General features: G+C 39.0%; 1 protein-coding gene across 1 annotated transcript; it reads left to right on the top strand.

The window, feature by feature from the left end:
• Nucleotides 1-559: 559 nt before the first annotated feature.
• On the top strand, nucleotides 560-26,654 carry Tmf1 (TATA element modulatory factor 1). Its single transcript, XM_042679886.1, has 17 exons — nucleotides 560-735; nucleotides 3,385-4,610; nucleotides 6,264-6,367; nucleotides 8,812-8,938; nucleotides 10,795-10,900; nucleotides 12,281-12,423; nucleotides 13,534-13,700; nucleotides 13,943-14,099; nucleotides 15,650-15,742; nucleotides 16,630-16,786; nucleotides 20,222-20,414; nucleotides 21,900-21,969; nucleotides 22,180-22,272; nucleotides 23,187-23,288; nucleotides 23,446-23,598; nucleotides 25,402-25,527; nucleotides 26,419-26,654. The coding sequence occupies exons 1-17, from the start codon at nucleotides 594-596 to the stop codon at nucleotides 26,560-26,562; spliced, it is 3,303 nt and encodes a 1,100-aa protein (XP_042535820.1). The 5' UTR covers nucleotides 560-593; the 3' UTR covers nucleotides 26,563-26,654.
• The last annotated feature ends 1,023 nt before the right edge of the window (nucleotides 26,655-27,677 follow it).

Genomic DNA, 27,677 nt, shown 5'->3' with positions numbered 1-27,677 from the left:
GCCGGCCCTGGCAGCAGTCCCAGGTGTGAGGCGCGGCGTCCTCGCCTCCGCAAGCTGGTTAAGACACTCGGACGCCGGGCCCACGACTGCCTTAGTCGGGAGTCATGGCGGGCGCAGCGCGGGCTCCGAGCGGCCGACACGCAGCCGCAGCCGCGCACGGCTCCGCCGCCGTGGCCCCCTCAGGCTGAGAACGGCTCTGAACTCGAATCTTCCCGGTGGGAACCGAACCGCTTCGCTCCGTCACCAAGGGCACCGCGGCCGCCCGGATGTGACGTCCGCGTTCCGTCCCTTGTTCTTCCGTGCGGACGGAACTCTGGGCTCCCGGATCTGGTGGTTGTGTACGTGGACGAAGCCGGCGCATGCGCACGCGCGCGCTCCGACCCCGCTGAGGGCCGAGCCGAGGGGTCCGTCTGGGGCTCGGGGGAGGCCGCCGGGGTCATGGCAGCCCGCTGACCGGGCCCGCGGCGTGGAAAAGCGGGGCGAGGCCGCATCCGCCGGGCCTTCCTCCGAGCCTCAGGCCGCGCGGCCCGCTCCGGGCCTCCCCGCCGTGGGCCGCCGCCGCCGCCGCCGCCCGGGGCGGTCGAGGAGCGGCAATGAGCTGGTTCAACGCCTCGCAGCTCTCCAGCTTCGCCAAGCAGGCGCTGTCCCAGGCCCAGAAGTCCATCGACCGGGTCCTGGACATTCAGGACGAGGAGCCGGGAACCTGGGCCGACACCATTCCCTACGGGGAGCCGGGTGAGGCGAGCGCCGGGGCCGGCGGGCTGGGAGGTCGGGGTCCCGCTGCCCCGAGCGTCCCCTGGGCAGTCCTGCTGCGGGGGTGCCCGGGCCGGGGCCTGCCGCGGCCCGCGTGCCAGCCCGCCCTGCCCCTGCCCCTGCCCCTGCCCCTTCCCGGGGACCCGCCTTCCCCCGCCCGCGGCGCTGGAGCCCGCCCGGACCCATCTCAGCCGACCAGGCACTCGGCTCGCCACTTGTGCCCCCAGCCCTTCTCCGGAGGACCCAGCTGGGCCTCTGGGAGCCTCGTGTCACTGCACCTTATGAGGAATGTGAAGGAACAGGGAGGAGAGGGAGAAAAACAGCTCACACCGGAGGAGCGCTCTGTGCCTCCTAGGGCCCAAGTTTGTTTGGATAGCATCAGAACGACTCCTTGTTTTATTTGCCAAATTGGAAAGTGAGGGGTGGCCAAGTTGACACTTGTTTGAGGTACCACCGCAGAATATACCGGAGGTATTGCCAGTAGAATGTGTGGTCCAAGGAGTTTAAGTTCCGCCACATTTCTGCAGAGACTCGTCTCACTCCACGGAAATCCTTCAGGACCTAACGTTGCTCTTGTGTTTTTAAGTGTGAGGACTTGTCTAGTATTTTGATGTGTACAAACAATGGCAGATTTAGGGGGATATACACCTCTGGGTGGAAAGACTAAAGCTCTTGACTCTGGTTTCTGTTTTTAGTGTTCATCGTTGCAAATTAAGGCTTTCTCATTTTGTGATGTGCTGGTTCATGTTTGTATGTCGTGATCTTAGTACTTGTCAAAGTACTAAGTTGTGCGATCTTGCTTGAGTAGCTCCATTTGGCTTTTTCTCTTGGACCTTACATTTTGAACCATTAAGTTTTAGATCATTGGTTTCTAAGAAGTCTTGGGCTTGAATGTATTATATAGGTTATTTTTAAAACCAGGTTATCCATACTACTCATGTTTACCTATCACTTGTGTCCTAGATGGCAAAGAGGACCATAGTCTTCAGACTGGAGTAGGTTAAATGGAAGCCAGATAACTCATGGGATGGTTTTGCATTAGGATGATGAACTAATCAGTAGATTCTGTTTGCTAGTTCATTTGCATTTTAACTTTGGCCTTTTTGTTTGCGACTTTTCACATGTGATACCAATGAAGGTCAAACTGAACTCATATGAAATCAGGCTACTTTAGGGCTGAAAAATTGATAGCTAGTCCTTAGTTATTTGTGTTCTTTACATCACTTCTAATTGTGCAGGATTTGTGACCATTCTGCCCAGTCATTTTTTAATTTAGAAAAAGATGTTTTTTTAAAAAAATTAGTTTAACATTTTACTGAACATTACCTATTTTTTATCATCAGGTTATTAGCAGTTGCTATTGCTATGACTGTTGTGATAACTTTTCCCCCCTAGAAGATAGTTTTTTTTTCTCTGTACTTTTAAGAACTCCCAGTGTCAATTACTTTTAAAACGTTTTATTTGCTTATTTACTTATTTTTGCTGATCCCAGGGCTTGAACTCAGGGCCTGGCCCTGGCTCTGAGTTTTCTTGCTCAGGGCTAGCACTCCACCACTTGAGCCACAGTACCATTTTCCTGCCCAGGCTGGCTTTGAACTATGATCCTCAGATCTCAGCCTCCTGAGTAGCTAGGATTACAGGTGTGAGCCTGTGTCATCTACTTTTATACCAAAAGAGCAGTTCTAAAAATGCACATTTCTGAAATTTACAATGACCATATATAGCTGATGGCATAATTTAGAACATGGAAACAAATATAAAAGAACAAAATTTTCTCCTCAAGTAGGTTTTGGAGAGTGGGACTTGAAAATTAGGCTTATCATTAAGTAGATGCAAATGCATTTGCTCACTAGATCTTACTGTTCCCATCAATTTAACTTGATCTTTGGAAAAGAACACTTGTTTCTAGTATCTTGTGATACAGGGTTTGAGCATTCCCCTCTGTTTGTTTTATGTTTTATTATTTTGTGTTACAAGAATATAATTAGCAGGAAACTGACTGAACAAGTCATTTTTATGTGGTGGCACGTGACCTGTTAGTGAGGGAGCTGCCAGTTTTTGTGAGATGAGTCATATGTATCTTGACCTTAACATGGGTTATAAGACACATACCAGGGCTGGGAAGGTGGCTCAGTGGTAGAGCACTTGCCTTGCATGCTCGAGGCCCTGGGTTCGATTCCTCAGCACCATATAAGAAAAAAGCCAGAAGTGGCGCTATGGCTCAAGTGGTAGAGCACTAGCCTTGAGCTGAAGAGCTGAGGGACAGTGCCCAGGCCCAGAGTTCAGGCCCCAGGACCAGACCCCCCCCCCAAAAAAAAAAAAAAAAAGACATCATTACATTCATAATTTGTTGTAGGAGGAAATAACATACTTGCTTCTGCTAGGCCAGACCAAGTCTAGCCTTTTATCTATGCTCTTAGTTCCTCTCAGGCAGGGCTTCAACCAGAATTAACCTGGTACTAACATTACAGTCAGCAAGGTATTTAACATGTGTAAATTACAGGCTGTATTTTCTCCATTTTCTTACTTTCCCTAAATTATATTTATATTGATTCATAGTGATGGTTAAATATTTATGTGCATATATATATATATATATATATATATATAATTTTTATTTTTTTGTCAAAGGCTTAAGTCCCCAGGTCAGTGGAGGATGGGATACTTCCACCTGGGGATTGAAATCAAACACTGAACCACAGAGTCCACCGACGGCCTCTCCTAAAGCCATCACAAAGCCGGTGAGAAGGACTGTAGTAGATGAATCTGAAAATTTCTTCAGTGCCTTTCTCTCTCCAACGGATGTCCAGACTATTCAGAACAGTCCGGTGGTATCAAAGCCTCCAGCTAAATCACAACGACCGGAAGAAGAAGTGAAAAGCACTTTACAAGAATCCTTAATCTCTGGACCGTCAGAAGTTACAGAGACAGCTGAGTCAGAAGTGAGAGACCCTGTGTGTGTACCAGGGAAAACTGTGGCAGTGGACTCATCACCTCAAACTGAAGGCAAGCAAGAAGAAACTGTTGATAAAGAGTCTGAAATGAAGGTGCCTGCTATATGCTTGAAGGTGTCTGAGAATGTGACTAAGGCAAAAACAGCTTCAGAAAGTGTGTCTAGCATGTCTACGCAGTCTCTCCCAGCAGAAACAAAGGACATGGCTTTGGAAGCTAAGGAGCAGAAACATGAAGACAGACAGAGCAACACACCCTCTCCTCCTGCTAGTACCTTCTCCTCGGGTACTTCTACCACCAGTGATATTGAAGTTTTAGATCATGAAAGTGTAATAAGCGAGAGCTCAGCAAGTTCAAGACAGGAGACTACAGATGCCAAATCAAGTCTTCACCTGATGCAGACGTCTTTTCAGCTTCTCTCTGCATCTGCTTGTCCTGAGTATAATCGTTTAGATGATTTCCAAAAGCTCAACGAGAGTTGCTGCTCATCTGATGCTTTTGAAAGAATAGACTCATTTAGTGTACAGTCATTAGATAGCCGGAGTGTCAGCGAAATCAATTCAGATGATGAGCTGTCAGGCAAGGGATATGCTTTAGTGCCTATTCTAGTTAATTCTTCCACTCCAAAGACTAAAATAATTGACTCTATTGAGGGAAAAGCTGAAGAAGTAGTAAATGATGAAACAGTTATACCCACTGAAGAAGCAGAAATGGAGGAAAGTGGACGCAGCACCACACCTGTTAACTGTGAACAGCCAGATACGCCAGTTGAACAGCCAGATACTCTGGTTTCTTCTGTGCCTACAACTGAAGGATGTAACACTGCCTTAGATGAGCTATCTGAGCAGCGTGAAGTTGCAGAAAGCCAGCCAGAAGTACTTTCTGAGAAGGAAGATGTTTGCAAGGTAACTGTACAGAGTAGAAATGGACTTTTTGGGTGTTTGATTTAGAGATAAAATCATTTGTTTGAAAAATGTTTTCATTGATGCATAGTGACTTGTGCTGAATTAAAAAGCTAGATCTGGGGGCTGGGAAGGTGGCTTAGTGGTAGAGTGCTTGCCTTGCATGCATCATGAGGCCCTGGGTTTGATTCCTCAAAACCACATAAGCAGAAAAAGCTGAAAGTGGTGCTGTGAGTCAAGAGGTAGGGCACTAGCCTTGAACTGAAGAGGTGAGGGACAGCGTCCAGGCCCCAGAGTTCAAGCCCCATGACCAGCAAAAAAAAAAAATAAAAAAAAATCTTTTGGGGCTGAATATGTGGCTCAAGCAGCCGAGTACCTAACTTGCAAGTGCAGACTCCTGACTTCAAACCCCAGTACTGGGAGAAAAAAAAAGAGGGAAAGGTCTTTTGTCACTTCATTGTAGCAGTATTTGATGGTAGCAGTGTACCAGTTAATTATTAAATAATTTCAAATATCTGAAGTTTCTCAAAGCTAATGATGGCAGATGTATTTGCAATATAACTAACCATAAATGTTTCCATTTTACATCTTTATTCTTTTTTTTTTGTTAGTCATGGGGCTTAAACTCTGGGCCTGAACGCTGTCCCTCAGCTCTTCAGCTCAAGGCTAGTGCTCTACCACTTGAGCCACAGCACCACTTCCAGTTTTCTGGTGGTTATTGGCGATAAGAATTTCATGGCTTTTCTTGCCCGGGCTGGCTTTGAACCGAGATCCTCAGATCTCAGCCTCCTGAGTAGCTAGGATTACAGGCGTGAGCCACCAGCGCCCGGCTATGTCTTTATTATTGAACTTTTAGCTTTTTAAAAAAGGCCATGCAACTACAATTGGTAATAGCACCATGCTAAAAAATACATAGTGGCACTTTCTTAAAAACCACCTTTAATTAATGTCAGTACTTAAGTGATCTCTCAAAGTATATCACTGCTTCAGTAGGATTTAAGTAATAAAATATGGTTAGAATTACTTTTTGTACTTACACTGATATATTCTGGGGAAATTTAAAAAATGCCTTCCTGTAGGTTTTCTAAAATTATTTTTTATTTTTTAAAATTATTTATTTTTAAATGTGGTATATAAAAGTTACATTTTTGGTTTAAGGAATAATATAGACTATAGATACATGCATTTATATCTACCACCCAGCTAAGAACATAATCAGAGGCTGAAGGCCCTTTTTGCCTTGTTTTGACTGCATCTATTTCCTCCTCTTTTGGCAGATTTACAGACCATCCCAGATTTTGCTATTGAAAATAGCAAAGCTAATGTGTTCTTACACATGTTACCTGTTGAATTTATCAACAAGTTTTCCCTCCAAGGTGTACCTAGAACTAGCATTTTCTATATCACGGGTTATGTAGATGTTCAACTTGATCTGCCCCTGTGTCTTCCAGAGCAAGCAGTATAGCAGTGTGTACTCCCATCATCCTGTGGTTGCTGCCCTGTGAGCACTGTGTTCCCATATTGTTTTCATTGTTCCATGAAATCATGTTTTATTTATTCCCATGATTGGGTTCCTTTACAAATCATTACCTGCATGTACAAATTGTCTTTTTTGAAACTTAAAACATTTTGACTTCTTGTGTTTTCTTCATCCAGACCATTGAATTTCTGAATGAGAAACTGGAAAAAAGGGAGGCTCAGTTATTATCTCTTAGTAAAGAAAAAGCACTTTTAGAAGAAGCTTATGATAACCTGAAAGAGTAAGTATTCTACAAATGTGAATAAGGTTATGCGTAATGTGGAAGTCTATGTACACTTTGTGGTTTTCAAGAATATTTTTGAGGTGCTCATGGATCATGCTTGTAATTCTTGCTATTCAGGAGTCTAGGACCAGGAGAATCCTGGTTCAAAACCTGGGCAGAAAAGTTTGCTATACTACATCTCCAAAATAACCAGTAAAAAGCCAGGCTAGATGTGTGGCTCAAGCAGTAGAGTGCTAGCTGAGTAAGGGTGAGGCCCTGAATTCAAATCCCAGTACCAGTAAAAAGAAAGAAAAAAAAATGGTTTTGAGCCCACACCTTTAAACCTAGTTATTAACTAGTCTCAGATTGGGAGAATTGTGGTTCAAGGCCAGCCTTAGCACAAACTTTGTGAGACCTCGACTCACCAGAAAATGCGAGGTATGGTAGTATATAGCTGTCATCCTTGTTACAGGATGGGTGGGGAGGTAAACATAAATAGGAAGACTGTAGTCTAGGCCAGGCAAACAGCAAAATCCTATATCAAAAATAACTGAAGCACAAAAGGCTGGGACGTGGCTTGAGAGATAGCCTGCCTAGCAAGTATGAAGTCCTAAGTTAAGAACACACTACTGGACTGGGAAGGTGGCTCAGTGGTAGAGTGCTTGCCTTGCATGCATGAGGTCCTAGGTTCTATTCCTCAGCACCACATAAACAGAAAAAGCCGGGAGTGATGCTGTGGCTCAAGTGGTGGAGTGCTTGAGCTGAAGAGCTGAAAGCTTTTGAAATTGAAATGTTCGAAATTTAATTTCTTTATAATAACAAAATCAAATACCATTTCAGGTATAAACTTAAAGCTTATTTCTATCCTCAAATTATCTTTACCATATTACTTTGGCATTGAATATACTTTTTTTTCTTTCTTTCTTTTTTTAACAGTACTGGAGTTTGAACTTGCTAGGTAAGGGCTGTATCACTTTAGTCGTTTCCTTACTCCTACTTTTGACATTGAAACGTATTTTGTAAAAACAGTAAATTCTTTCCAGTTGTTGCTAATAATCTTTTTTTTTTTTTGGTCGGTTGTGGGGCTTGGGCGCTGTCCCTGTGCTCTTCAGCTCAAGGCAAGTGCTCTGCCACTTGAGCCACAGCACCACTTCCGGTTTTCTAGCGGTTTATTGGAGATAAGAGTCTCACGAACTTTCCTGCCCGGACTGGCTTTGAACTACGATCCTCAGATCTCAGCCTCCTGAGTAGCTAGGATTACAGGCGTGAGCCACTGGTGCCCGGCTGCTAATAATTTTTTAATATTAGAGGTATAAAATGTTGTCTCAAGAAAACTGATAGTTAAAAACATACTAGTTTTGTTTGTATTAAGGATAGATTAGGGAAGTGTGACACAAGATTTAGAATTGAAATATTTACCTTTTTCTTAGTTTTGTACATCAAGTGTTGTTGATACTTTTACTTTCTAGTGAGTTTTATTTGATATTTAAAAATGTGGTATATGGCTGGGTATGTGGCTCAATAGTAGAACATTTCTTCGGATAGGATGTTGCCAACCCTGGGATCAATCTCTAACACTGAATGAATGAATTACTCAAGTAAATACATACATAAAAAATTTAAAAGATAAATTTTTATCTACAAGTTAATAGGCTGGCTTTATGTGGTGGTTCATACCTGTAACCCCTCAGCAAGAGAGGCAGAAAAATCATGAATGCAAGGCTAGTCTCACCTATATAAAAGCTGGATACAGTGACTCATACCTTTAAACCTAGCTGTTCAGATGGCTGAGATCAAGAGGATCATGGTTCTAAACCAGCCAGGACAAAAAGTTCATGAAAATGAAAAATGGTGGGCAAGGTGATATACATCTGTCATTCCAGCTATGGAAGGAAGCATAAATCCTGGTAAAATGCAAGAGCCTTCTCAGAAGTAACCGAGGCAAAAAGGGTTGCAGATATGACTAAAGTGACAAAGTGCCTGCTTAGCATATGCAAAATCATGAGTTGAAACCCTGATACCACCACCACCACCACCACCAACAAAAAAAAGTCGTCTGGGTACCAGTGCATGTAATCCTAACTACTGGCTATTTGGGAAGCTGAAATTGTTGAGATCACAGTTTGAGGCCAGCCTGGACAGAAGATAGTACTCAAGACCCCAGTGGTGTCAGAGTCTGGGGTTTTGTAGCTACCAGGAAGCCTAACATAAGTGGATTGTACCCTGATACTTTTCTGGGCAGGAAGTAAAATCCTGTCTCAAAAATAACAAGCCAAAATCAGAGCTGAAGGCAAAGTTCAAAGCCCTAGTACCACCGAAACAAAAAAGTTAACAGACCTAAAACTGATCTATTTCATTATGGTTTATACTGAAGAAAATGTTATTTTGAGAATTGAACTTAAGCTTGGTACCCTTGGAATAAATAAACAGTATATCTTTATTCCCAAATAATTTCAATTTAGTGAAATGTTCAGAGTCAAAGAAGAAAGCAGCAGCATTTCTTCCTTGAAAGATGAGTTTACTCAGCGGATTGCAGAAGCAGAAAAGAAAGTACAGCTCGCCTGCAAAGAGAGAGATGCTGCTAAAAAGGTAATTATTATTCAACATAAATTCCACAAAGGGCATGGGAAGGTGGCTCAGCGGTAGAGTGCTTGCTTTGCATGCATGAGGCCCTGGATTCGATTCCTCAGCACCACATAAGCAGAAAAAGCCAGAAGTGGCACTGTGGCTCAAGTAGTAGAGCGCTAGCCTTGAGCTGAAGAGCTGAGGAATAGTGCCCAGGCCCAGAGTTCAGAGTTCACGACCGGCAAAAAAAAAAAACAAAAAACAAATCCACAGAGAAAATAGTTTGCTGAATGCCTTCATCAGATTTCTATAATAAAAAAGTTAAGATTTTAAAAAGTGTTATTAAGTTTTAGATTTTGATATATTTAAATTGATAATTCATACTTATAATCTAAACAGATGTTAATTTGTATAATTACATATGAATCATTGCAAGATGTAAACAAAGAGCACTAGGATAAGTTTTATAAATGATGTCTACCTGGTTCTGGTGGCTCACACCTAATCCTAGCTACTTAGGAGGTTGTAGCCTGAGGATTGTGGTTGGAAAAACCAGCCCCAGCAGCAAAGTCCCTGAGACTCTTGTCTCCAGTTAACCACCCAAATAGCCAGAAGTGGAGCTGCAGCTCAAGTGGTAGAGTGCTAGCCTTGAGTAGGAAAGCTCAGGAACAGCGCCTGGGCCCTGAGTTCAAGCCATAGGATCAACACACAACAAAACCCAAGCCAACAGAAATGATAACTCCACCAAAGTAGATAACACTTAATTTAAATGGTATAGTATGCATTTAAAAAATTATTGTTACTTTATTTTTTTCATACCACTTCACACATATATACTAATTTATTCCAAAGCAATTTTAAAATACGAATTTTTAGGAATGATTTCCTTTTAAGAAGAATAGTGTTGACTAGCTCTAATGTAGAATTTCTTTCTCTCTATGGAATGGCATTTTGGGATAGATAAGTCTATGGTGGGTTTGTTCTTTTTTTTTTTTGGTCCGGTCGTGGGGTCTGAACTCCCACTGAGCGCCACTTCCGGCTTTTTTCTTTTTGCTTATGTGATGCATGAGGAATTGAACCCAGGGCCTCAGGCATGCAAGGCAAGCGCTCTACCACTAAGCTACCTTCCCAGCCCTGGGTTTATTCTTTTTGTATGTTGTAGAATGTTTAACAACATCCCTGGCCTCTACCCATTACATTCCAGTAGTATCCTCTCCCACCTCAGCTGCTAGATTTTACAAAATGTCATCATGGGAGCAAAGTCATTCCTGGTTACAATCTGTTGTTTTAATGTTTCTAATTTGGGATAATTACCTATTTTAGAAATTGCTAATAACTAAGTTTAGTAATTATAGCTCAAGTCCTGACTGTTACTGATAGCTTTGTCTCTGCTTTTGGCCTTTCTCAATTACGTTGTTTTCCTATTTCTTCGCCAAAATGAATAGTAATTTATAATTTTCCCATGTGGATTGCTACAGAAAGGAGAATAAATTAAAGCTTGATTTAATCACTCATTTCTGGCTTTAACAATAATGTGAAACTACTTTCTAATCAACAAACCTATCTGTCTCTATGTACTGTTGTTCTAAATGTAATGCTTAACCTATGGAACATATACATTCTAAAGAAAGGTGGCAAAAATTAACTTATTTTCATTTCCATTTCCATATTAAGACCTGCTGATATATCTGAATGTGTGTTTTATGTGCAATATTTAAAGCTCTTAGTCTTAATAACCAAAGCAGTAAGTTAACTGAGCAATATTTATAGATTTATTTATGAGTATGTGAGTATGGCTTTTTCAGTCTGGAGGAAAATGGTGTAACATACTTTCTTCATTTTAGTCACTGATTATATTTTATTTTTTAATTTTAAATTAGGAAATAAAAAATATGAAAGAAGAACTTGCTACTAGATTAAATAGTAGTGAAACTGCAGACCTTTTAAAAGAGAAAGATGAACAGATTCAAGGATTAATGGAAGAAGGTACGTATTCTGTTTATGATTATAAAATACTATAAGAATAGGAGAGCTACTTGGCACATGACAGATGCTTTTTTTTTTTTCCTGGTTGGGGGGAGGGGTGAACTCAGGGTCTGGGCACTGTCCCTGAGCTCTTTTGCTCAAGGCTAGTGTTCTACTACTTTGAGCCACAGCTCCACTTCTGGTTTTATTGGGGGTTAATTGGAGATAAAAGACTCATGGATTTTCCTACTCAGGCTGGCATTGAACTGTGATCTTCAGATCTCTGCCTCCTGAGTAGCTAGGATTACAGGCGTGAGCCACCAGCATCCAGCACAAATGCATTTTCTATCACAAGTGTTAGACCATAAATGTACCTAAGAAAATCAGCATTAGTTTAGAAGTATGATCCATCATATATCCCATCATTTGTCTCAGTTGTCTGTAAAATGTTGTTTTGTTCTGTTTTTGAGACAAGGTCTCACTGTTACTCAGGCTTAGGTTGAACTTGTGAGGCCAGGTTGTCCTCAAACTTAAGATCCTCCTTCCTCCGCCTCCTGCATACTGGAGTTACAGGCTTGTGCCAGCATGCCTGGCTTAAAATACCTTTTATAGTTGGCCATTTGTACTACTCTAGGGTCCAGCTAAAGGTTATCTGTGGTGTTTGGTTATTACATGTGTGTGCGTTTGCCAGTCCTAGGGCTTAAAGTCGAGGTCTGGACTCTGTCCCTGAGCTTTTCTGCTCAAGGCTAGCCATCTGCCATTTGAGCCATAGCTCCACTTGTGTTTTTTAATTGGAGATAACAGTATCATGGACTTTTCCTACCCAGCGTTGTCTTGGAACCATGATCCTCAGTCGCAGCCTCCTGAGCAGTTAGGGTTTCACATGTGAGCCATGGGTATCTGGCAGCTATTAGATTCTCGATTGTGGTTAGTTCTCTCTTTTCATGACACTGAATACTTGGTAGAATTCCAAAAATACTTTTACAGAATGGGCTATATCCAGTTTATCACTTTTCTTTATTACTCATCAAATTTCTGGTAAGAAGTGTTGTAATTCATATTGTACATCCATCACTGTATCACATCAGTAGAAACAGAATGTCAGGTGGTACCACCGTTGGTTCCCAGGTATGTTGGTGGCTGCTAGATTTTGTTGTAAAAGCACATATTCCCCTTTGTGATACATACTTACAGGTGGAAATTGACCCTTTTTAAGACTGGCACTTTCCTCTTTCTTTGGCATTTATTGGTAATTTCTGCTTAAATGGCTGTTAACTTTAGGGCTTGAAAAAATTATGATATAAAATAATTCTCATGTTATTAGTTAGATAAACCATTCTATTCAGATTCTTAAGAAAGAATTATTATTTTGATTTATCCTTTTTTAAAAATCATTACTAGGAGAAAAGCTTTCAAAGCAGCAGCTACATAATTCTAATATCATTAAGAAATTAAGAATTAAAGACAAAGACAGTGAAAATACTATTGCAAAGCTGAACAAAAAAGCTAAAGAGCAAGAAGAGGAGTTGCAGCATTTAAAACAGGTGAGCAGAAATTGTATTCTCTTTATATATGCATAGATTATACTTATATATATATACTTATTATATATTTTATTTTTACTTTTTTTTTTTTCCTGGTCTTGGGCTTGACCTTTGGGCTTAGGTGCTGTCCCTGAGCTCCTTTTTGTTTTGTTTTGTTTTTGGGTCCAGTCCTGGGGCCTGAACTCTGGGCCTGGGCGCTGTCCCTCAGCTCTTCAGCTCAAGGCTAGCACTCTACCACTTGAGCCACAGCGCCACTTCTGGCTTTTTTCTTTTTGCTTATGTGGTGCTAAGGAATCGAACCCAGGGCCTCATGCGTGCAAGGCACGTGCTCTACCACTGAGCCACCTTCCCAGCCCCCTGAGCTCCTTTTGCTCAAGGTAGCGCTGTACTACTTCTGGCCTTTTTGAATAGTTTATTGGTGATAAAGAGTTTTGTGGACTTTGTTGCCTGGGCTGGCTTTGATCTCTGATCTCAGAGATCCTCAGATCTCTGCCTCTTGAGTAGTTAGAATTACAGGCATGAGCTACTGGTGCCTGGTCTATTGTTTTTTTTTGTTTTTGTCTGTTGGGGGGCCTGAACTCTGGACCTGGGCACTGTTCCTCAGCTCTTCAGCTCAAGGCTAGCACTCTACTAATTGAGGCACAGCACCACTTCCGGCTTTTTCTGCTTATTTGGTGCTGAGGAATTGAACCCAGGGCCTCATGCATGCAAGGCAAGCACTCTATCACTGAGCCACCATCCCAGCCCTGCCTGGCCTATTTTTACTTTTTTTTTTTAATATATCGTGATGCTTTGAACTCTGGGCCTGGGCGCTGTCCCTGAGCTTTTTACCTCAAGACGAGCATTCTGCCACTTGAGCCACAGTGCTACTTCCGGTTTTCTGGTGGTTAATTGGTGATAAGAGTCTCAGGGACATTCCTGCCCAGGCTGGCTTTTGATCCTCAGATCTCAGCCTCCTGAGTAGCTAGGATTACAGGCATGAGCCACTGGCACCCGGCAATGGTAAGATTTTTTTTTCTGTATTACAATACTTGTTGAGATTCCTGAAATACAGTCATCTACCATGGTGTTATAGGTTGAAAAATACTTTTGTCTGTTTTTAAAAAATAGGTCCTTGATGGCAAAGAAGAAGTTGAGAAACAACATAGAGAAAATATTAAGAAACTAAATTCTGTGGTAGAACGCCAAGAGAAAGATCTTGGCCGACTTCAAATAGACATGGATGAACTTGAAGAAAAGAACCGCAGTATTCAGGCTGCCCTGGATAGTGCATACAAGTAAGAAAATGATAATGTGTGCAGCCAGTTTAGAATCAGTGATCAGAGTAGGGTGTCGAAGGAGCCCTTTTGTACTATGTTATCCTTAGCAACGTTTATGAACTTGTCAGTAGTGAGGGGGTTATTACTTAAAGTGAGTTCAGCAGAATCTTTATGATAGTGTTTTTTTTTAAGTGGTACACTTGTGTATGTAGTTCACTGTATATTGCTTTAAATAAAAGTTATCAATCTGAATTTTTAAGAGAACTTACTGATCTTCACAAAGCCAATGCTGCAAAGGATAGTGAGGCACAGGAAGCTGCTCTGAGTCGTGAAATGAAAGCTAAAGAAGAACTTTCTGCAGCCCTAGATAAGGTTCAAGAGGAAGCCCGTCAGCAACAAGAAACATTGGCAATTCAGGTAAAAGCTGGATGATTAAAGCTATCTTGTATATGTTTATATTCCTCTACATTAAATAGTTGTTTAACTAGTTGGCATTGATCCTTATGTAGTGATAGAAGTGTCAGATTTTTGTTATTATCTTCCTGGATGGTGGAGTGCTGGTCTAGCAAGCACAGGACCTTGAGTTTAAACCCTAGTACTGTAGAATAAAGAGCTGGATTGTGTAAAATTAAGTTTTATGTACATTTTAAAAATAGCTGTTAAAATGATGTGTGCATTGTGGAAGTATTGAGCAGTTATTTTTGTGTATTTCATACTTAAGAATGTTATGGATGCTTATAGCTCAGTAGTAGACTTTCCTGCTTTCTATGCTCAAGGTTCTGTGTTCTATTGTATCCCTACTAAAAAATTACAAACCCTGGAAACTGGGCATCCTATACACATAATTATTGTATGTAATTTCAAGAGAATAAATTTTACTCATACATAGCATTGTAGCAGTTTATGAACCTCAGGTGAAGGGAGGAAAACAAAATTTGTTTTGTCAGTTATTAGACATTTGAGTTGTTTATGCTATTTGCATTAAGCTGCTATGAGCCAGGTACCCATGGCTCATACCTCTATGTACTCGGGAGGTTGAGGTCTGAGGATTGCAGTTTGAAGCCACAGGCAGAAAAGTCTGAGAGAGATTGTCTTCAGTTAACCAGTAAAAATCTAGACTAGAAGTGTGGCTTGTGTAGTAGATTACCAGCCATGAATGAAAATACCAAGTGTGAGTGAGGTCCTGAGTTCAAGCCCTGGTAATAGCATGGTAACACTGCTATAAATATTCATGTACACAATTTTTGCTTTTTTTTTTTGGAGGGGGTGGTCCGGTTGTGAGGCCTGAACTCTGGGCCTGGGCACTGTCCCTCAGCTCTTCAGCTCAAGGCTCATGCTCTACCACTTGAGCACAGTGCCACTCTGGCTTTTTTTCTTTTTTGCTTATGTGGCACTGAGGAATCGAACCCAGGGCCTCATGCATGCAAGGTAAGCGCTCTACCACTGAGCCACCTTGCCAGCCCTCATGTACACATTTTTATGTGAACATGCATTTTATGTTCTTCTAGATATGTATATCCTTAGGTCATGTGGTAATGTCAAGTTTGACTTTTTGCAGATCTGCCACATTTTTAGTAGTAATTGTATCATTTTACATTCTCATTAGAAGTAGATGAGGCTGGATGCTGGTGGCTCATGTTTATAATACCAACTACTCAGGAAGCTGAGCTCTAAAGACTCTGAGCCACCCCAGGCAGAAAGGCCCATGAGTTCCTTATCTCCCATTAACCAATTAAAAAAAACCAAAAGTGGAGCTGTAGAGTGGTAGAGTGCTAGCATTCTAAGCAAATATTGACTATACTTCAGTTTTGGGATTGCTTAAATAGGATGTGTGTTAATAAAAGCTCATTGGATAATATAAATTAGTATATATGGCAACACAGCTGTGTAGTTAGCAGAAAGTTACCGATGGTGCACCCTTGACATATATGCACCATTATGATGGTGTGCTTTTTCTCTTCCTACAGGTGGGGGACCTGAGACTGGCACTGCAACGTGCAGAGCAAGCAGCTGCGAGGAGAGAGGATTATTTACGCCACGAGATCAGTGAGCTTCAGCAGGTATTGCCAACAGCTGCCTAAACACGAGCTAAAAGTACACATTTTCTTAGGAAAAAAAAAGACTCACAGGGATAGTTTCATGGAAATGGAAAGGATTGCTGACATAGTCACCAGTTGCTGTATTTTTGTGGCTTTATGTGAACCACATAAAGATGTTCAAGAACGTTCTCAATTTTGTTTGAAAGGAAGAGTGATTTTTTTTTTTACAATAGGTTTACTGTATATTTGTTGTATTTGCTTTTTTTTTTTTTTTTGGTGGGGGAGTAGTTGGTGTTGGGAATCAAAACTGAGCCCTTTTCCTGCTTCTGATTGATTTTCACAGCTACTTTTAGTGTTGTTTTTGATTTGTAATAGGTTATCCAGGTTTGGATACTGTGAGGCAGATACTCAGTACTTGGTTTCTTTGCTTATGCTATATTTTTTTTAGTCAGAGACCATGCATAAGAAAAGGAAGAGGAAATACAACTTACGTTAATCTTTCTGTTTTTATAAATACTTACATATTTGGACGAAGAGCTAACTACTGAGTAATTTGAACTTTTTTTTAGCTTAGATAACCAATGACTATCTTAGAAGTATTTTAGAAAGACACTGCAATATTTTTTTCTTTTTGTTTGTTTGTTTGTTTTGGAGCAAGGTTTTATGATATAATGAGGCTGGCCTTGAACTTGCTGTCTTCCTGCTTTAATGTCCTGAGTGCTGACAGGTGTCTAAACTAAAGGGTTGAATAAAAAATAATATAAATATAATATGTAAAATATAATAAAGGAAATATCTCTTACAGAAATTTTTTTTCCCTAGAAATTCCTAATAAAGTTAATGTTTGCTAATGCTTTTAGCATTTTTCTTGATATCAGAGGTAATAACTTCATAATTCCTTCATTCAGAGACTCCAGGAAGCAGAGAATCGAAACCAAGAACTGAGTCAAAGTGTTTCTTCAACAACAAGGCCATTGCTTCGGCAAATAGAAAATTTGCAAGCTACCTTAGGGTCCCAGACATCATCATGGGAGAAAGTGGAGAAGAATCTTTCTGATAGGCTTGGTAACTGCTTTAGTATTTTATGCTTGTTGCAGAAGCCCTTTCATCTTGTTTGTGGAATAGGGATAATGGTAGGAACTAGAATTCACTTGGTTTCATGATTATATTTAATGTCTCACAGGTAGATTTTTACCTCTTCCCCTTTTTCGTGTGTATTTTTTAATGTCTTAATTGTGACCTTTTCAGGCCATTTTTTTTTTCCTTTATACCATGTATCAGATCCTGGCTAAAATACTACCTGTTCTTTAATTTTTGCAGGCAACTATACTCTAGTTTTTCCTTGTCTGTTGTTACATGTGACCTGTTTTAATTTGTCTTCACTAGTGAAGGAGGTGTCAGTGGTAGAATTTCATAGCATATGTAGATCTGAGGAGGATCAAGATTAGATCATAGAAGAGATATACTGTTCAGTCCTAAGATTCCATATTCTGCTTCTTTACAGACATGTTCCAGGTTGCCTTTGCTCTTAATAAAAAGAAAAGTATTTTTCCAAGTTATTTCCCCTTAATCACTGAGAGGCAGTATATGAATATACTTGATATTTCAGAATCTGAAAAATTCATCATGTGCCTTTACCTAAAACTACCTGTAATTTGAGAGGTTGTGTGGCATTGTAATTAGAGCAGGCCTGAGTGGGGTTGAGAGAGGGGGACTTGATGCTTTGTTTGGTTTTGAACCATCCAGTCAGTGTGGGACAAGTTACCTACTTCAGACTTTTTCTGAGCTATTCTTTGTGAATCAGGAGAAGTGAATTAGACTTGTGGCATTCAAATAGCATGTCATGAACATTAGATGCTTTTAAGGCAGTTGAATTTGTGAGAGGGAAGCTCAGGAAATACGATATTGGGCTCTTCCAGACTGCTTCAATGTTAAGGGCTCCTTTGTATACTTTTTGTTTGTTTGTTTGTTTCCAGAATTCCTTGTAAGGTTTGGCCCAGAACATGATTCATTTACTTACAAAATAAATACTGAACTTGATCTTTATATGTTTTTAAATTTATAGGTATAAATTTTAGATGTATTATTTATACAGTTTTTTGAGACCAATGTGGTATGAAGTATAACATCTGAAATTGACACTTTTTTTGTGGTGATGGGACTCAAATTCATACCTGTTACGTAAGCACTGAGCTATACTTCTAACCTCTGAAAGTGAATATTTAGTTAGCAGTGAATTAAAGCTAGAAGCTAGTGCTTTTGTGGGTTGAAGAGTGGAATCTCCACATACTTGGGCTTGTGTGCTAGAAAGAACATAGGCAAGGCACAAAGAAAACAGAATAAAACGCCCTTAAAAGGAGCATAGATAATAGTGTTGAATAAAATAGTACTGTAAAAGAAGTTTTACTAGGTCTATTGTGGTTGTGCAAGAGTATGAAAATTGTTGCTGTGGTTAAGTCTTAGAACCTTAGCTGCTGCTTCTTTTGACTTCATTGAAATTTTGTTTTGAGAGGATTAAAGATTCAAATACAGTTACAAGAAATAATACGGATAGGTCCCTTGCATACTTCGGCCAATTTGCCCAAATGTTAACATTTTGAAATTTAATATCATAACCACATATTGACATTGGTTATCTATTTATTTTAGAATTTTCTAGTTTTTTTCTTGTGTATGTGTGTGTGCTATGCAATTTTAATGGTTTTTATTGTAAAAATACTGTACAGAGGGGTTATAGTTACATGAGTAAGGTAATGAGTACATATCCTATCGAGCATTGTTACCTCCTTTGTTTTTCCCCTACCATCTTTTCCCTCCCCACCTCCCCAGCCCTTCCCTCTCCACCCCCCGAGTTGTAAAGTTTGTTTTCAACATGGTGTCTTGTACATCTCATTGTTACAATGGGTCAGCCTGTATCCTTATTTCAGCATTTTGTTATTTATCTTCCACTCCCCAAATTAGAAAAAATGTATATACAAGATGCAGGGCACCCGAATCAAATACAGTGAAACCAGGGGTTATATGTGGGGGAAGAACATACAAGAGAAACAAAAAAAATCACATAGTACATTTTAAATACATTAAAAACAATAGCAAGCAAGAAAAAAAACACTTGTGTCCCTATCTTGAGGTTCATTTCACTTAACGTGATCTTATATGGTCATGTGTACATGTGCTATGGAATTTCACTGCTTGTTTAGGTTCATAATCCACTGTAGTCCTCAGCATGCTGAACAGTCCCAATTCCACAAGGCTCCTTCACATTGCTCTTTTACAAACATACCTGCAACCCTTCCAACCCTACTTTTCCTGTCCTATTTCCCTAGAAACTACTAATCTGTCCTTTATTTGTAAAATATTGTCATTTCAAAATATTACATTAATATAAAAATTTCACATTATATGACATTTTTAATTGGCTTTGTTCACTCAGTATAATTTTCTGAAGGTTCATGTAACTTATCAGTATTCCATCAGTTCAGTCTTTTTATTTCTGAGTTAATCCATGGAATATATACACCCCAGTTTGTTTGGGTATTCTCTTGATGAAGTCCAGCTTTTGGGTATGATAGGTAAAGCTGCTGCGACCATTCATATACAGGTTTAGTGTGGGGATACATGTTTCTGGAAATGTCAGCGATTTAGCTGCAAGCCTGTTTGTGGTAGTTGTATGTTTAGTTTTTACTGAAAACAACTACTTATTTCCATAGTGCTTTTTGTGTGAGAGCTCTCCATGCCCTTCACATCTTTGTTAGCATTTTATGCTATCCCTACATTTCTTTTGTTCATTTAGAAATGTAGTTATATCCCATTGTAGCTTCATTTTGCATTTTCCTAATGGCACATGATGTTGAAAATCATTCCGTGTGATTGTTTTCCATATATACTTAATATCATTATGAGGTATCTATGTCTTTTTCTATTTTCTAACTGGATTATTTGTATTTTTAGTTCTTTACGACTGTAGGTACTAGTCCTGTGCATGTACATTTCTCCCAGTCTCTAGCTTGTCCTTTGATCCACATACTATAGAGCAAAAGTTTAAGAAGTTTTAGAGGAATCCATACTGTTGATTTTTTTTCCTTTCTGTGACTTGTATTTTTATTGTCAGATCTATGTAGTCTTTGCCAACCCCTTATCCTGATTTTCTAATTCTTTTTCTAAAAATTTTAGGGGTTTATATCTTTTAAGCCTACAAACAATCTTGAGCTAATTTTCTTAAGGTGATGTTTAGGTTGAGAATCTATTTTGTTATTGCCTACAGCTATTCTATGGCTCAAGGACCATTTGTTGATTCATTACACTTTTATTGCATGACTACATTTCAAAGTAAAATACTTTGGGAAAAGAATGATCAAACAGATACAAAGATTGGGTCATTTTTCTCCATAGGCAGTCTTATATAAAAAGTCATTGTTAAGCATGACTACTTGAAGCCAGAATCAGCTTGGTATCTTGGTCTCTCTACATATGTGGTTTTTCTTCCTGTCTTATCATTAGGTGAATCCCAGACCTTGTTGGCAGCAGCAGTTGAAAAAGAGCGTGCAGCTACAGAAGAACTCCTTGCCAACAAAATTCAGATGTCTGCAGTGGAATCACAGAATGCTCTCTTAAGACAAGAAAACAGTCGATTTCAAGCCCAACTGCAATCAGAGAAAAGTAAGCTAAGAAAACTAGAGGATGAAAATAATCGGTGAGCATGTTTTTGTGTGTGTGTTTTTTGTTTTTTTTTGTTCGGGGGGGGGGGAGGGGGGATTCAATGACATATAAAAGTACATTTTACAAATATGTCACTGGCTTTTCTTGGTGAAAAGTCAAGTGTATTAGTGACAAGATGATAAGGAGGAGCTGGGATCCATTGCATTTCATGGAAGGTCTTAAAATCGTGTGGTTTTTTGTGTATTTGTGTTTTTCCAGGTAAAAGATTCATACCTTTAATGTAGCTTTTTTTTTTTTTTTTGGCTGGTCTTGGGACCTGAACTCTGGGCCTGGGCGCTGTCCCTCAGCTCTTCAGCTCAAGGCTAGTGCCCTACCACTTGAGCCACAGCACCACTTCCAGCTTTTTGTTTATGTGGTGCTAAGGAATTGAACCCAGGGCCTCATGCATGCAAGGCAAGCATTCTGTCACTGAGCCACCTTCCCAGCCCCTAATGTAGCTTTTAAAGGAGTTTATCCATAACACCACCTAGTGGTTTAGAGACCACACACAGAAATTATTTTATGTTACAAGAGTTATTTATAACAATGTTCCAGTCTTTCTAAATAAATGTTTGGGTTTTTTTAAAACTCAAACTGTAAAATATGACAATTTATATTAAAGTTGTAACTTGTCTGTTTTCTTACCTTTGATTTCTGAGGAAATTTTACTTTTAAAAATGTAGTCAAGGGGCTGGGAAGGTGGCTCAGTTGTAGAGCGCTTGCCTTGTATGCATGAGGCCCTGGGTTCGATTCCTCAGTACCACATAACCAGAAAAAAAAAAGCCGGAAGTGGCACTATGGCTCAAGTGGTAGAGTGCTAGCCTTGAGCTGAAGAGCTGAGGGACAGCACCCAGGCCCAGAGTTCAGGCCCATGACTGGACCCCCCCAAAAAAAATGTAGTCAAACTAGATGTCTGTGGCTTATGTCTATAATCCTATAAATTACTCAGGAGACTGAGATCTGAGGATCTCAATTAAAATCAGGCTGGACAGACAAATCCTCAAGATTCTCACCTTCAATTAAGCAGCAAAAAGCTGAAACTGGGGTCATAAAATGGTAGTGTACCAAACTGAGTAGAAAAAACAGAGAGAAAGAAGCCCTATGCGCATGCACATGCGTGTGCACACGCACACACACACAAAGTTATCAAATAAAAATGATTTATAAAGAATGAAATTTATGAACATTTTATTAAACTCCTGTAAAATTGGAGCATTATGGATGGTGGTATTTAAAATTACTTTTTAAAGTCTCTTTAAAATCCTAGGTCATCAATAAAATGCACAAAAATAGATGTACTTGTATAACTTCTGAATGTAACACAAGTAATATGGGAGATTTAGTTGGAAAATCACTGATATTTTGAACTCTGGTAGTAGAAATGACTACTAACTATGTAACTGGAGTTTAAAAAGTAGTGAGTTTTAATAGTCTGTGCTATCATCTTTTTTGTTTTGTTTAATTCCCTCTGGTTTACTAGGTACCAGGTTGAATTAGAAAACCTAAAAGATGAATATGTAAGAACACTTGAAGAGACAAGGAGAGAAAAGGTATTTCTCTTAGTGTTCGCTCCCTCAGGGCATATTGTAGAGAATGGATGGGGATGGTAGCGAGCCAAGGAGGACAAATGAAATGGGTGATGCCGTGACTTTTAGAACTTGGTCTTTGGCATTTATATTTTATTCTTCAAACTTTGCAGTAGATTTATTGTAATGCTATGGACTAGTGTGACAGATGATCTAACTGTCTCTCTCTACTAGACGCTGTTGAATAGTCAGTTAGAAATGGAAAAACTGAAAGTTGAACAAGAAAGGAAGAAAGCTATTTTCACTCAGGAAGCATTGAAAGAGAAGGTATCAAATTTTCTTTGTTTTGTTTTGATGTAGCCATTTTGGAGCTGTTGTAATGAACATTGATTGTTTGAGTATATACAAAGAAGTCTGAGGTTTCTCAGTTTTGCAATATAGAAAGTCTTAAGTCTTTTTTTGAGTAATTTATGTGATTTCTCACTGAACTAATGAAGTAATTGGCCCATAGGCACCTTTACAGTAGATCTGGATTTTTCACTTTGTTGCTGGTTAATAAAAGATACAAATGAATTTCTACTTTAAATGATTAAAATATACTAGGAATTAGCATAACACATTAAAAATAAATGTGTATAAATGGGATTGCCTTTTTAGTTTATTTGGAACTTTTAATACACTAAAATAGATAAGCAAAAAATTATGGTTTGTAAATTTTATGGTCAATTTTATTTCAAAGAAAAAAGCTTAATTGGTGATATATAATATGAAGTAATTTCTACACTTGTTTCAACAAAAACCTTCTCATTCCATTAAAAATCTGCTCAATTGGGCTGGGAAGGTGGCTCAGTGGTAGAACGCTTGCCTTGCATGCCTGAGGCCCTGGGTTCGATTCCTCAGCACCACATAAGCAAAAAAGAAAAAAACCGGAAGTGGCACTGTGGCTCAAGTGGTAGAGCGCTAGCCTTGAGCCGAAGAGCTGAGGGACAGCGCCCAGGCCCAGAGTTCAGGGCCCCACAACCGGACCAAAAAAAAAAAAAATCTGCTCAATTATAATATAAACAATTGTAATATAAACAAGTTCTAGTATGCTTTTAATTGCTGTTCTTTATACTTGGAAGATTTCTGACTTTCATTAGACACCATACATTTTGTAAGGAAAGTGAAATCAGTCTTTGTTTCCATTAAAGCTGGAAAGTTCTTGTTTTCCATCTGACAGACTTTGTTTTTTGCTCCCTAAGGAACCAAAACTATTTTCAGTTTCCAGCACTCCCACCATGTCACGCTCAAGTTCAATAAGTGGAGTTGATATGGCAGGGCTACAAACATCTTTTCTGTCTCAGGTAGTGTTTTATTTTTTCCATGCATGTGGTTTATGAACTGAATTATAATGTGGGGAATATGCAATTGGCACATTGGCCACCATGAAGACATTTTATTTGATCCTGAAAATGGAACACAATCTATGATAACTGGCTAACTGAGCTTTCTTTAACATAGGATGAGTCTCATGATCATTCATTTGGACCAATGGCTACATCAGCAAGTGGAAGCAACCTTTATGATGCTGTGAGGATGGGAGCAGGATCGAGTATTATTGAAAGTCTACAGTCTCAGCTGAAGCTACGAGAAGGAGAAATTACCCATTTACAGGTACTGAAAAGTTAAGTGTGCTATAGAAATGAATGAAATACTGGAATTCAATAAGTAACACCCTTCATTTCCACCTGAATTCTGAAAAATAAGATGAAATGATAGAAAACTTAGAGCCAGTTAAGCCTGTCAGTTGTCAGAATTAGTCAATGTTATCTATTCTCATAAGAAATGCTGGACTTGCTGGGCACAGGTGGCCAGGAAGCCTGTTCGAAGCCAGCCCAGACAGGAAAGGCTGTGAGACTCTGACCTCCAGTTAACCACCAAAAAGGTGGAATTGGAGCTATGGCTCAAGTGATAGCACGCTGGCCTTGAGTAAAAACACTAAGAGACTGTCCAGGCCGAGTTAAAAGTCCCAGACTGGCACAAAATTAAAAAAAAAAAAAAAAGCTAGATTGGAGTAAGCCTCCCCATTTAGAAGCAGAGAATGCCTCTTTCTCTCAGACAGCTTTTCCCCTCAGAACAAAAGGAACTTGAGTGAGCTCTTTTTATTCTTCCCTGTTAAAATACCTAGATAAGTTCTAATTCCCTCATTAAGGAATGAGTCAAGGTGAAGGAGGTTAGAACTGTAACTGCATATGGAAGGACAGCAAAGGAGAAGCTACTCTTGTTTTACTTTTTAAAACGTTTTGGCAGTTAGAAATACTAAAATATGTCAGCTTAAATGTTTTTGTGTTAAACTTGATACACTCAGAAGTAAAACTTTTTTCTGTTCTCTTTATATGCTGTTAGTTCTATGGAATGATTGGTCTATTAAAGAACAACATGAATTGGTTGAAAAAAGAAGTCAGAATAGTCTTAATACTCAATATGGTAGTCTAGCCCAAGTGTGCTGTGCTTAAGAGCCCTCAGGATTAGGAAAGTGTCATTTCTTTAGACTACAGGAATATATAAGGCTTTATTTTTCAAACAAATGGTTGATCAGTTTCTTTTACTTCTTTATCTCTCTTTCAGAGTAGACCTTATGAATAGTATTGATGAAAGTTGGAACCCTTTTTCTGCTACTGTTTTTACTTTATTTATTTTTTTAATTTATTTTTTATTTTTTGGGGTCCAGTCGTGGGGCCTGAACTCTGGGCCTGGGCGCTGTCCCTCAGCTCTTCAGCTCAAGGCTAGTGCTCTACCACTTGAGCCACAGCGCCACTTCCGGCTTTTTTCTTTTTGCTTATGTGGTGCTGAGGAATCGAACCCAGGGCCTCATGCATGCAAGACAAGTGCTCTACCACTGAGCCACCTTCCCAGCCTTGTTTTTACTTTAAAAGGAGCTCACTTGAGGTGGATGCTGGTGGCTCATGCTTGGGAATTGTAGCTACTTAGAAGGCTGAGATGTGAGATCACTGTTCAAAGCAAGCCTGTTCAGGAAAGTCCATGAGACTGTTATCTCCATAAAAAAGCTGGAAGTGGAGCTGTGGCTCAAGTGATAGAGTGCTAGCCTTGAGCACAAAAGAAAAATCAAGACTAGTGCTGAAGCCCTGAGTTCAAGCTTCAGTACTGGCAAAAAAAAAAGAGCTAGCTTGGGGTTGTATGTTGACATTCCTATTTCTTTTCTTTCTTTCTTTCTTTTTTTTTTTGGTCATAGGTCTTGAATTCTGGGCCTGGGCCCTGTTCCTGAGCTCTTCAGCTCAAGGCAAGTGCTCTATCACTTGAGCCACAGTGCCACTTCTGTGGTTAATTGGACTTTTCTGCCATCCTCAGATCTCAGCCTCCTGAGTAGCTAGGATTACAGGCATGTGCCACCAGAACCTGTAAGTATTTTTACATTAGCTATTCAATAAGAAACGTTTTATCTTTTTTGTTTTTCAGATGGAAATTGGTAATCTAGAAAAAACTCGAGCAATAATGGCTGAAGAGCTAGTTAAATTAACAAATCAAAATGATGAACTTGAGGAGAAAGTAAAGGAGATACCCAAACTTCGTACTCAGTTAAGAGTAAGTATTCTTACCTTAAGTATGAGTCCAATGTATTTTTACCCAGTTATAGTAAATCACAGATTTTTTTTGTGTATATAAAATACATATGTATATGTTTGACTTTTTTTGTACATTAAAGACAATATTATTTAATAAGGAACTTTAAAGATTTTTGGTTGTGTCATTATACATTCAAAGTATTTTCATAAAATTGTTTGGTCCCAGTGTAGGAAAAGAACTAGGCTTTGTTTGGCCAAGGTTTGTATATAGTAAACATTTACTCTCCTATACCTTTTATAGGATTTTTTTTTTTTTTGGGTCCGGTCGTGGGGTCTGAATGCTGGTACTGTCCCTCAGCTCTTCCGCTCAAGGCTAGCACTCTACCACTTGAGCCACAGTGCTACTTCCGGCTTTTTTTCTGCTTATGTGGTGCTGAGGAATCAAACCCAGGGCCTCATACATGCGAGGCAAGCACTCTACCACTGAGCCAACTTCCCCAGCCCCAGGATTTTGGTTTTATGTTGAATGTTTCTTCACAGTTACCATATGTGAATGTTAGGAGGCATTGCTCAGCAGCATGTGAATATATATGTTCTTTTGACTTATTCTTTGAGCTAAATGCCAGATAGTAGTTAAACCAGCGAATTAGAAAGAAAATTTCATCAAGTGTGCTTAAATTAACAGGCTAGGAGAGATTGAGTCATAGATGAGGAGAATTATACATGAAGAGACGGGGTTAGAATTACAGCCACCTACCTTTTTAAATATTTCTTTTTTTGCTATTTTTTCCAACCAAGAGATGGCCATATACTTTCAGTTAAATTATGAGGTATTTCCTATTGACTTGTTTGTGAACTAACAATGTTTTGTATAGATATTTTTCAAACCATAAGCAAATATGTTTTTTAGGATTTGGATCAAAGATACAACACTATTCTGCAGATGTATGGAGAAAAAGCAGAAGAAGCAGAAGAACTTCGGTTAGATCTTGAAGATGTGAAAAATATGTATAAAACTCAAATAGATGAACTTTTAAGACAAAGACTTAGTTAACTTCTGAAAATTGAATTCCTGTCAAGCTGAATGTTAGCATCTAATATCTAAATGCAAACTTCCAATAAATTGTTTTATAGAATTAGAAAATAGGATTTACTGGAGAGAGCAAATTTTTTATACCTGTTTTACAGTATGTAGTTATATTTGCAGTTAAATTATTTTGTGCAATATTTGAACATTATTTTTAAAACTATTCTTTAAAGATTTATTTTTTAAGGCATTCAATTTTTTTTTTGCCTTGAATAGCACAGAGACTTGTTACTTTATCCACTAATCACTATGTCTAGGGGAAGAGAGTGGTGTTCATACATAATTGTACATATATTATTAGTTGTATCTATAATTTATACATGCTTATTGTATATATTGAGAATGTTTAAAAGTAATATTAACATATTAAAACTTTGAACTCTTTACACAAATCTTCAATATATCAAATGTTTTTTAAGTGATCAAGTAAAGTTGCTTTACCTGTGGTTATTAAATTTAAAGATTTTTTTTCCTTTAAAAGTTGAAGTTACACTGATACTATCTGAAGTTTAAAGAGTGAAAAGTTAAAAAAATTTTTTTTTGAGATTTTTACATCATCCAGGTTCCATAATTAAATGTGAACTAAGTTTGGTATCTTTTGGTGCCAAAGAAAGCTACACATGCTCAAAATTACCTAGACATAATTGGATAATGGAAAATTAAGATAATTTGTAATGCCATCAGTAACATTTAAGTAATTTTGAGAAAGCATTATTCACTCATTATAAAATGAACCAAAACTAATAAAATTATTAATATAATTCTTTAAACTACTTTATACATTTTATAAAGCCATATTCTTGGCACATTAATAATGAATTGTTTTTCTACAATGGAATATATACCACAAAATAGAAAATTTGTTGGAATTAATTTAAATCTGAGATTTTACAGCTTGTGTAATTTCTCATTTTTTTTCTTGAAGCTTTAAACTAATAATATTTTTAAAAAGAGTGTGAAATAGCTTTAGAAAATAGTTATATCCTTTCCCAAATGCAATTTTGTTCAAAAGTTACCTGGGTTGAATTTTACACCTGCAAAATATTTTAATACTCGTTTATTGTAGTTCCTCCTTATCTGTG

This window comes from Dipodomys spectabilis, unplaced genomic scaffold (assembly GCF_019054845.1).
Source record: "Dipodomys spectabilis isolate Male_0828 unplaced genomic scaffold, ASM1905484v1 ptg000054l, whole genome shotgun sequence".
Lineage (NCBI taxonomy): Eukaryota > Metazoa > Chordata > Mammalia > Rodentia > Heteromyidae > Dipodomys > Dipodomys spectabilis.
Note: the sequence above shows the minus strand (reverse complement) of the source record. Positions and strands in the feature narration are given on the sequence as shown.